Consider the following 12,204-nt stretch of genomic DNA (forward strand, 5'->3'; position numbering starts at 1 on the left):
TACAATAAGAACAAACTGATTTTGTAAAACATTGGTTTGCGTAGAAATTCCAGTCTTTACCGAATTGTTTTATTGATTTTCCTGATTATTTTTAAATGTAATAGAATTGTTTTTCTTCTGACCCCTAGATTTCTAACTATAGATTCAATTTGCTACAAGTAACCGCCCTCGAAATAGAAGTTAAAACATTTTTTCTATAGGTACAAAGTGTCAGACAAATTGTTTTAAAAATAATTAGTTAATTCGACACACCCAATAACAAACAAAAAATTTAAAATATATGTGACCCCCTGATTGAATATTGATGATTTATTGATGTATTTTGTGGTACCCAATGGATAACATGGGGTTGATTTTTTTATATTTTCACCTAAATCCAACCAACCTTTGTAGGTAGGCGTGAGTCCACAAAAATATCTCCGGCAACACATATTATTTTGAGGATAATATGAGGCCCCCACCGATTTGAGATTTATACATAATGAGCTTAGCGTGGAATGGAATTTGTACCTAATAAAACTTTTATTATTATGCACTCGACCTTGCATAAACAGCATTTTATTTAATAATAATTTTAATTAAAACAAACAAAAAATTAGTTTAATCGGGAGATTGTTAATCTCACCTTATATGCATATTCCGATCGCGCGTGTTTAACTGATAGTTGTAATTTCAAATTCTTTAAAAATTAGAGATAAATGAACACAATACAATCAATCTACGTATAGTTACAGTTACAGTTCGACGTGCCTGTATAAAATGTTGGTCAGTCTGGTCAGATAAAATTAAAAAATAATTAAATGATTGCCAAAGAAATGCAAGCTATGTGCCCACTAATTGGTCACCGTCATTTTTAAAAGCTAGGTATCAGATATATGTACCTATTTATTATTATAGATAGTATACATAATACATTGCTCGAACGGAGGTGAGAAATTAGGATATTTTCGTCAATGCTTTTTCCCGTATGATATAACAAGTGGATTCTGCAAGAGATATACAAAAATTCCCATGAAGTAAAAATAATTCTTTTTGAGATTTGCACTAACGAACATTAAAAATTGACCTTGGCTAGAACGGAAATAGTGAATAAGGCAATAGGCCGGTGTCATGAACTTTTGTACAATTATTCATAATAACTAATAAGGATTAATAATTTGTATAATATTTCTACAGTACTTCCAATAAGCAATATTATATTTGTACACTTTACTATTTAAGTATAGTATTACTGGTATTTTCTCTTAGATAAGTACCTAACAATTTCATTTATAACCGTTGAGCAATACTATTCTTAACCAACGCTTTAGGTATTGCTGTGAATTTTAATGTATTCACATGGTTCTTTTTGTTACTTTGGTAGAAAGAATAATTACGTTCAGACGAATTATGTTTTATATTCCTATAGTTACTATAATATAATGTATATTGTTATGTATGTACAAAAATGTATTTAACATATTTCAGGTTTTCCAGGTTTTCAGGTCATTACACACGTGTTTATCAAATATCTATATTTATAGTTTAATGGAAAACCTAGAAACTAAAAAAGAAGTTTTGATTTTAAATAAACCAATAAATTTGACTATTGTTTTCGGAAATAAAATATTTTTAAGTGGTTTTTGCAGTTAAGTGTTATTTGTAGTCTTTGTTGATGAATGATATAGATAAATAAAATAGTACCAATGTACTAATTAAATGGCGATACGATGATACTAAAAAATAAGAATTACAAAAACCGTAATCTTGACAAGTATTTGCTTAAAATATATTTTTATTCATATTTTCTTATTGTTAACTATTAAAAGAAAACGCATGTAAATTTAACAGTTTTTTAGTGCATTCGATTCATAACGTATATATTCGCAATTTATAACCATCCTATGAGAACAGAATTTTTCGAGAATAATAATATATTAAAAAGTATAATTAGCGTAGTAAACACTTTTAAAGGTTTCAAGTTATTATTAGAGTAACATTATTTTTGTTTACGTCGAGGCCAACTTTTTATTAAAAATAAATAATAATATTATTAACGCTTTCACAGCATTAAATTAACATAATAAATATTTCTTTTTTAAATAGTAGATTCATAAAATATGACGTGTGGATATTGTTACTATTCTTAGATATACGAAATATATTTATCATACTAAAAAATTGTGATTTACCACATTTTCAGACGCTAAAATATGAAAATACTGAAGCGCATATTAGTATAATATACATTATACATAATATGTTATCTGTTTATAGTTTATCCGAGTTTCGTTTCTAACACTTAAAATCTTTTCTGTACCTATCTCTATGCCACTGAAGATTGAACCTTTTCTGTTTATTTAAATATCAATGATATAAACAATAAATAAATAGTTCTACTTAAAGAATTGATTATTCATATATATTAAGTTTATTTATGATGTTCTTCTTCCGTATTATCATTGTTGGCTATTCAGTTGAATTTAAGAATTTTAAGTTTTATAATGTACTAGTGTACTACATACGATTCCGATTTATTATTAATCAATCAATAATTTGATGACTAGCTATACAAAGCTAATAATTCACTTGATCCAACTCTTCATATTTTTACCATGAATTTTAAAATAGTTATTTTTTAATAAATAAAAATAAATAAAACCGTCCTGCATGGCAATACAATTATTAAATAATATGCAAAACTTATTCGTTTTAATTTTCAATATATTAAAAATAAACGTTTATAAAAATATATTATATAATATTAGGTAGGTACTACACTCAATAGTATCATTCTAAAAAAATACATTAGTAGATGGAAAACTCAAATCGTTTTTTACTAATAAGTTTATATTTATAAACCTTATAGCTTGGGTAACACAGATGGACGCAATTCGATTAAACGTTTTAGAGGAGATACTGCGCTTTTGGGAGCTAAGCCACCATCCAAGTGCACAGCCTTTTGTTCCACGAATTGCGCCTGTCACATAATCGTGTATTTGTCCACATGTAATAAGTATGATAATGATAATGATAATAATAATAATAATAGAAATAAAATAAAATATTATGTAAATCATCCATACATGATAGTAAAATATAAAAAAATTACGTTCAAAGTCACATTCACGACAAAAATAATAGATTCAGTCTTATATAAATAATTTAAAGTTCACTAAATTACACCAAACAATAGAAATATTTTGAGTGCTAATGAGTGAAATGGAATAATTTATAGGCTTTTGAAGATCTTTAGTTCTTGAGTGATGTTTGGTTCCTGTACGATTGCAAGAATTTCATGGGTTTTTCTTTTCCGGACAACGCTTTGGCCACTTTGGATTCCGTATTTTTTCCCAGCTCCTCGCAAATATACCTGCCAGCACCCAATAACAGTTCCATGTCCACGCCAGTTTCGATGCCCATTCCTTGTAGCATGTACACCAGATCTTCGGTGGCCACGTTACCGGAAGCACCTCTGGCATACGGACAGCCGCCAAGACCGGCTACCGACGAGTCGAATACAGAAATACCCATCTGGAACAAAAAAATAATAACGTTGTATTATATTGAATGATACGTTGTGGAATACTTAATTTAACGCCCAAACGGGCAATTTTACAAAATTACATGGAGATACAGTGAAACATACATTTTTAACATATTTAATAAATTCATTAATGGCCAAAAAACAAAAAAATAGTTTAAGCTAAGTAATTAATACAATTCGTAAGATGCATCATTCGGTGAAGTGGGTGATTTTGTCCACATGAATTTGAATCAAATTTGTGTCTTACTTATTTTGAATTAAATTTATCGATATTATGCAAATTCATTTTATCCCTATTGGAAATTAATATAATTCGTATATTAATATTTATTCATGCATGGTGTTATTCCAATAATTGTACAAATCATAGTCACTTAGAAATTTAAAAAAACACTTACGACGTATGGTAAATAGGATTTAAAATATGTCAATAAATAAATAATATAATGTTCATATTCGAGCGTTGTAATAAGATATATTATACAAATTATAGGATAGATCAAGTCAAAGCATTAGAGTCAAACTTTTGACTATTTTCAAAGATTCGAGAAAACCGGGTTTTTGTGCGTACCTCCAGAGCAGTAAGTATGTTAGACAGCGCCTGCCCATAAGTGTCGTGACAATGAAGTGCCAAATTTTCGACAGGCACCATTTCCATGACTTCTTGTAACATTGCTCTTATCGTGCCCGGTGTGCCGATACCAATTGTGTCTCCAAGAGAAATCTCATAACAGCCCATTTTGAATAACGCGTCGGACATCTAAACATTTAGATAGGTAAATACAATTTTATTAGTCAGATACTTATATTTATAAAAATAATAACACGGATGCATATTAAATTAAATAATAACAATATATTACATTGAATGAATAAGGACTTTCTGTTTAAATTTATGAATCAATTATTACATTTTTAAGGAGGCACTTGTTATAGGTAAAATAAATATATAAGGTATAATATTTTTGAAAATGTATGAGAATCTTTCTAAAACCGAAAAAATATATTTCATACGATCACTCATATATTATACCCAAAAATATAAGTCACTTTTAAGCATAAGCATTTTTGTGTGGTTTTAAAAAAAATATACATAGACAGTTTAATTAAATCAGTTAATCAGTTAAAATGTACTTCTGTCTAAAAAATATAAGACATTCTGCATTCATGTGTGTACTTGTAGTAACTAGTTTATGTCCTCTATACCTTAGCGACGTCGTGGGGTGACACAGCGCCGTCATACGGACAACCACACACACAGGAAATGTACCCGCGAACTTTGATGCCGTGGTCCAGAGCTGTGGACACTACGTCTTCGAACCTTTCCAGGCTCTCGGCAATGCTGCAGCCAATGTTCTTTTGACTAAACCCTTCGGAAGCGGACCCGAAAACTGCGATTTCTTTTACGTCATGTTGCATCTAAAAACGATATCGAAACATGAAACCAGGTCGTACACAATGCATGTGTCGAGTAAGTTAGTAAGTATATACGTACAGCTGTGAGCAGACCTCGCATGTTTGGCACCAGCACCGGATACGACACACCGTCCACTTTGTCGATCCTGCTGTACACGTCTGAGTGGTCAGCCATTTGCGGCACCCATTTCGGCGAAACGAAACTAAAACCAAAACGAACCACAGGTATAGTAATTTATATAATTTTTTTTAAAAAAACGTAATAGCTAATAATGAATAGTGCTACCTATATAATATTATAGCATACGTTATAATAATATACGATAAGTGCCTTTAGTGGTTACTGCAGGTTACACTTAGGTAAAATTATAACGTTGCGGTCTACACGATGGCCATTATTACACATTATTACACTCACCTAGTAGCTTCAACGTTTTTAAGGCCTGTCGCAGACAGCCTGTTTATGAACTCCACTTTAACATCCGTCGGTATATTTTTCGATTCGTTCTGTAGACCGTCTCTCGGTCCTACTTCGACGACCCGAACTTTTGTCGGATACTTTTGAGCGCAATTCACCGCATAGCTCTATAAAACAAATTACGGTTAATTTTAAGCTTATTTCTTTTCAATTCAAGTATTATAATATGTAACTCGGAAAATAAAAAGGAATTTTATCGAGAAATTTAGATACTTATTATTGACACATAGGTCAATTTAATATCTCGTCAAATGTTTAAATTCCACGTAATTGATATTAAATACTATTTCTACATATAGGCTAGAGAATATGATATAAAAAAGAATAATTTAACAGTCACTGACACATAAATCAATTGTGGAATGATATTACTTACAAGACACGCAAATAAAGTAACAGTACTTATGCATTATTGCAATTGCCAAACACAAGGAACAAACAATTTTTTTATACCTACCAATTATATTAGAAATAGATATCGGTGTGTTGTTAAAATGAAAAAGTCATGGACCTTATCAGGGTCAACAGAACCTTAAAAAATAAATATACCTATATTTTGGAGGTCACGTGATAGTTTTGTTTGTTGTTATAAACTAACTGCGTATTAAGATTAACAGTTTAAAATATTTTACTTTAGATGCAGGAATTTAAAAATACCTATATAATATGTATACTATCTCGTCTGCGTTTACCTGTTAAACGAACGTTGCACAATGGCATTGGTGATTCTAAGTGAAATAAAAATATAATTTCAGCTGCTCCCATCATGGTCGCATTTAAATAAATATTTCCATAAAGTAATATTAATTTGAATATCATTTTTTTTTAAATATATAGGTTTTTAATCAATTATTTGTTGGAGGATTTATACGGTATACTTAACGATATCAAATTTGATTTAATCGGTCGATACAATACTATTGTGAGTCGATCGTTCAATATATATATTTATTAGCTTATTAGAAAATAATTGTACATTAAAAGCTCTGCGCGTGAATAAGTAATAACTAATTGAAATTCTGATTTTTATTTTTTATACCTCCAAGGTACGAGGTGAATAATATACCATAGTTGGCTATAGTATTATTCAGGGTAAACGAGATAGAGTTTTTCGAGGTTTGATAATCAACAAAATATATAAATACACAAATAACTGTTATAAGAACATAATGTAAGTATACAATTATGTGGTAGTCCAGTACCTAGTTTGAAGATAAATATTATCAAGGTTGACATAATGACATCCGCCCAAACATGAAGCAGTTGTACCTTAGTACCTACCTATTACCTATTATAGTGACAGCTTCGTTTTATACTTTGGATACATATAAAGACACAAACCGACTAGACGCAATAATAGGACACGTTTTTTAAATCAGCAATGCTAGATGAATGAAGTTAAGTAACGTGCGTGTCCGAAAATCGATTTTATATTTTTACATTATTAAATGTAAATGGATTGTATGGATATATAATATTATTATGCTGAGTGGACAATGCCGTAACTAATATTGAATTTTGTAATTGATAATATTATAACAATATTAACGACACGCTTTGAATGCATTTTATTTATAAGAATATGAAATCATAAAAAGTTTTAGTAGAATGAGATCGTCATATTTTAGTCATTTTACTATAATATAAATGATACCAAATACGAAAATAATATAAGTACTTCTTAAGTAGCTATACATTATTTATCTAATGATTCAATTTTGTCAATATTCATTTTCACGAAACGTTAAAACTTATAACTTATAATATACATCATTCTTGAAAATATTTATTTAATCGTTCATGTCAATCAAGTAGGGCTTCTGAAAAAGTATAGTAAAAGGATTAATCGTTTTTATCACTTCAAAGTTCTAAGAATTATTATTAATTCGTAATAAACGTTGGTTTTTACTATGAAGTCGAAAAGGTTATCTTGAAAAGCATAGTTTAGATACAAAAACTTCCGCTAACTTATTAATATTATCACTCATGTAATCATGTGAAAAAATGATACTTCAACAATTCAAATACCTTCTACTTTAATAATATTAAAGATTAAACACGCTTTGCGTGGTATACAAACCGATTTCGAGCATACTAATGAAATTTTATTACCTATATCCTCAAAAGCAATTTTGTACTTGTCAATTGACACACGATGACTTGTTAATTACGTCGAATATCATCATAAAAGCTCCCGTAGTCTCGTTATAAACATATTAGCAAATACTAATTGTATACGAAAAACGCGTATGACGTTATTCTAAATAGGACTTATGAGTTTATCACTATTCAACGAACATGACAACGAGAGAATTGTAATACTCAAATAGTCGACAAGAACTTGTTGATTGCCATTGCAGTCACTATTATTCTTAGTAGGTAAATTATTTCTACCCACTACTAAGTACCAAGTACTTTATGCTACTTTTTTTTGCATTTATAATTGCGTAATATTTGTAATCTATAACAATACATAATTCATAGTAATTACAAATTGGTAAACAACACAATAGCTAAAATAGTAAAATGTATACTGTCTACTAAGATTCGAAATTAGATAAAATATTATATTCTATAAATGTGTACATTATTGTAGAAAATGCAAGGAAAGGAAAGACATACGATCTCATTTGACGATTATTGGTATCAATAATTATCATAATATTGTATTATAATTTATAATCTCTACTATTACCATAGACTACACGTTTAGGGTTTCAGAAATCTAACTTAATCTTTCTACTTTTTGGACACACTATATAAATACTGGATTTTATTACTCAGATAATTATAATTTTATGGATTTTAAAGATAATTAATTCATTTGTATGACTGAAATAAGGTTATTCGTACAGACATTGTCCACTGGTGTCGGATCTTCGTCAAACAGTGAAATTAGTATTCTTTAGGTGCCAAACACTAAATACATAATATTATCTTGAAATATTAATTGTCTTGCAAAGTCAATGGAAAAACACATAGCATTTAACTTGTTGCAAATATTTAATAAATAACAAAACCACAACACAATAATTATTATCAATAAAACATAGTAAATATGTTTGAAGAGGAAATGTTAAATCGATTCTGTCTGGATTTCACACAGAGACAGGTTTTTGTTTTGTTTCTGTACTTAAAAACTATTTAGATTGTTTGTCTGTATTGGGAAAAGTTGAGTTTACGATTTGATTTGTTTTCTTGTCCTGTATAAACCCGACAGAAAGAAAGAAAAACGAAGACGGATATTATACACATCATTAGCGTAGTTAAGATTGCTTAATGGATTAACCTTCAGTCTTTGACGAAACCCAAATCAATTTGAAACATTTCCAAAATGATGAACGTATTATTTGCGTTTAGATAGTAAGAACAAACGAAAAGTGTAAGTGAATAGCGCACGACATATTTTGATAAGCAATCCTGTGCACATATAGCCAATATATTAAAACAATATACCAATTGGCTATTACAATACGTATATTGTATACAAACAATAGACTGTCTTATAGTCTTTTGATTAGCTACCTATTCCGAGGGTACCTATCTATGTTATCTTATTGGTCTTATTGGTAATGCACATAACCATAGGTGAAAATATATAAACGACAAATGATTATTATTTATTATGCTTGTATATCGATGTGATGAGCATAGGTCGTAGTTCAATACTGTGAACAAAACTACTGTCTAAATATGTAAAGAAGGACGAATATTGTGTACATATAATTGAAATTTACGTGTTAATATTATATTATCTATGATGCCAATGTGCAGCTGTAAATTTAAAAAAAAACAATATAATATGCACATAATGAGCTCTTTTTTATTATCGTCTGAATTGATATACACACACAATACTTACACGTATTTTATATCGATCTGTCAAGGTTCGTATAAATTCTGAATAATTGAATCGTATTCACTGGTGACCACGGCCCACCACTACACCTGTATAATTACTATTACACCTATATTATTATTACCTTACACTCTTTCCCAAGGATTTATAGATACACGCGCAACGTGTCCATTATTAATACAATCAATGATTACGAGTCGGGTGGTGATCTTGAGACAGTGAGACGTACCTACGTCTTATGCAAAGAAGATTTAGATACACACTCGACCTGTGTAGTCGTGTAGAGTTCAAATCCAAGGATTATAGTCGAGCGGCTAACCCGTACGGCATGCTAGCCGAATGCCGATGGGCTCGATAATCACAATATTATTCTGTATGCCATTTTATTGAGGATACGTCACGCTTGAGATGTGGCGTATAACTACAAATTACAATATAATAACAGCAATAACACTGTGTTCTATATACAGAGAACAATAATATTATTCTCCGATCGCGTCCACCTTGCCGGTCGTACGCTGTATGCCAGTATACAACTACTCGTATCTGACGTATAAATGCACACACGTTTACGTGGGCGGTTCGCAAATGGACGGAATGAATAATAATGATTATAATAATATTGTTGTATAGTCACAACGATATGTTGCTTGCGCGCAGTGAAATGCAGTGGCGGAAAAACATCGACAGTCATCGGCGAAAAAGATACGTACAATAATAATATGCTATTATACCACGATGACTTACAATAATACTTCTGTCTACGTACCAGCCGGCAACCATTAGCCCCGTTGATGGAGGCTTTCAAATAAACTAGTTTTGTCATTTACTTGTTTCGAATAGTAAATAAATAAATAGGTAGGTAAGCTTTTTAACCGATACAGACAAAAATTCAAAAGTGGCCTAGTGCAGACGTGCATGAATGTTCATAAATCGTACGAGTATATACTGAAAATCAAATCCTATTGTATACAATATGAATTGTGTCTCGGTCTTGTAGCAAAATATAGGAATTTATGTAGTCACGCTGCGAGATACGTACCCTAAGCCTGCTCGATTCGTTCCTGAGACTGCTGTAGATGAACTTTGATACGTCGTTGATGAAATGCATCGCGGTGTGTACGCCGTATGTTTTCTCGCACCGGGTGGCCAAAATTCTGGTTCGACAACGATCTTTATATGTATATATATTATATATTATATAAATATAATACAGGTATATTGTTGATATATACACCGACAGCAATGATACTATACGATATTTTACTATATATAATATTATGTAGTGTCTTTTAATATTTTATATAATATTATATTATATTTAACACACGTGCACGCACACAGTTAGTTATAAACACACCGGTGGAATAAAACAACAATAAAGTGTTGCAAATACAATAACAGCTAGGTAAGTCGGGATTGGGGCCATGCACGAGCAGCTCCCTACGAAACGCGACCAAGCGAATACTGTTACTGACTGCCGGTCGACCGGCCGTTAGGTCTATAACGACGTGCGCCGGTACGACGGCGGTGCGCGAGGGCGAAGGGGACGCGACGTCGTCGTGGAGAAGGGGTCTCGGCGCCATCGACAAGTTTCCGCGGAAACGTAAAATATACTAAATAATAATAATATTGGATAATATAGTTATACGGACAGGCAGGTAGGTGCTATGGAGGTATAATAGGAGGATAATAATATAATATAATATTTATTATTTATATTATTATTATATTACATATTATTATAATAAATTCGTGTTGTACGCGTATTTGTGTACGGCGACGATAGTAATATTATATCATTGAACGGTATACGCGAACTCTGTTAGAGCTCGTTGCAAACACCGTCCAAGGTCGACCGATCTCTCGACGAGAATAATAATGTAATATAATATTATAAACAACAACAATAATAATAAAACACAAAGACGTGATATTATTATATTATAATATTAATGCATGTGTACAGGGGCGGATTTACGCATAGGCCACCAAGGCACGTGCCTAGGGTGCAAAATTGATTGGGGCGCAATTTTTTAGTTAATTTTTACTTTTTAGTTTTTCATAATTTCGTAATTTATTATATTTACCTAAATTTATATTTGATATTAATTTTTTTTGTATACAACTTGCATGAAAAAGGAGAATGGCTCTCGTAGCCCCGTCGCAGTAACGTTTTAATTCATAAGCTATAATACCTAACCTTGCAGTTTGGGTTCAATCCAATCTAGCGCGCCGCCACGGCTAGAGGCTCGATATCGGCACTCGACGAGGCAGTTGCCTATGTTAATGCATGGGAGGTGGTATACGGGTGTGCGGTGTAAACACATACAATATTGTGAATGGCGCATGCGCAAAACGCCAGCCAAGGCAGTCAAATATACTGCCTCGGGCCGCCGGGTACATTGTTATAGCCGCTCTACTAGCTAGATGGGGGATCGCTCGCACAGTTCTTAGCAAGTAAATAAAATTAGATTGAACCGCCTCACCCCGCACTCGGCATTCTTAGAATACTGGAATTAATTCTGGAAATCAGAAGTCTTGATAAAGTAATTAATAATAATAAACATTGCGACGACGCGCGACGCTGGCACTGTCGACTGTCTCCTGCATAGTGCATACTGCTCAGAAATCTTAAGGCGCGTCCAGACGGAGCAGCTTTTGCCGCGCGGCACGGTCGCGCGGCATGAGTGTGAATAAATAAATACATTTTCTGCGGGTTTTTTTGATGCCCGCGCGGCATAATTTCCGATCGGCCTAGTAGGCGGTCTACATCAAAGGAAAGCCGCGCGGCTTGTGCCGCTCGCCTATTCCCCGTGTGTGTGGACGTATTTTCGGCAAAGCCGCGCGGCATCATCAGTATTGTCTACTGAAAGATAATCCGGAAATAAATGCCGCACCGTGTGGACGCGCATTTGCCGCGCA

At 32.0% G+C, this 12,204-nt stretch overlaps 1 protein-coding gene across 2 annotated transcripts in view; it reads right to left on the bottom strand.

The window, feature by feature from the left end:
• Positions 1-2,841: 2,841 nt before the first annotated feature.
• The window catches only part of LOC100160586 (hydroxymethylglutaryl-CoA lyase, mitochondrial), a 23,342-nt gene continuing 13,979 nt past the window's right edge, over positions 2,842-12,204 (bottom strand). Inside the window, exons 1-6 of one of the 2 annotated variants that reach the window (XM_001944064.5) lie at positions 10,322-10,763; positions 5,361-5,527; positions 5,022-5,145; positions 4,733-4,945; positions 4,098-4,286; positions 2,842-3,513 (exon numbers count right to left, since the gene is read on the bottom strand). In XM_001944064.5, the coding sequence (XP_001944099.1) occupies positions 3,232-3,513; positions 4,098-4,286; positions 4,733-4,945; positions 5,022-5,145; positions 5,361-5,527; positions 10,322-10,390 (1,044 nt within the window). In that variant the 5' untranslated portion in view covers positions 10,391-10,763 and the 3' untranslated portion in view covers positions 2,842-3,231. Of the gene's footprint in view, positions 3,514-4,097; positions 4,287-4,732; positions 4,946-5,021; positions 5,146-5,360; positions 5,528-10,321; positions 10,764-12,204 lie in introns of those variants that run through there. The other variant, XM_001944114.5, reaches the window with a different exon arrangement.

This window comes from Acyrthosiphon pisum, chromosome A1 (genome assembly GCF_005508785.2).
Source record: "Acyrthosiphon pisum isolate AL4f chromosome A1, pea_aphid_22Mar2018_4r6ur, whole genome shotgun sequence".
Classification (NCBI taxonomy): Eukaryota; Metazoa; Arthropoda; class Insecta; order Hemiptera; family Aphididae; genus Acyrthosiphon; species Acyrthosiphon pisum.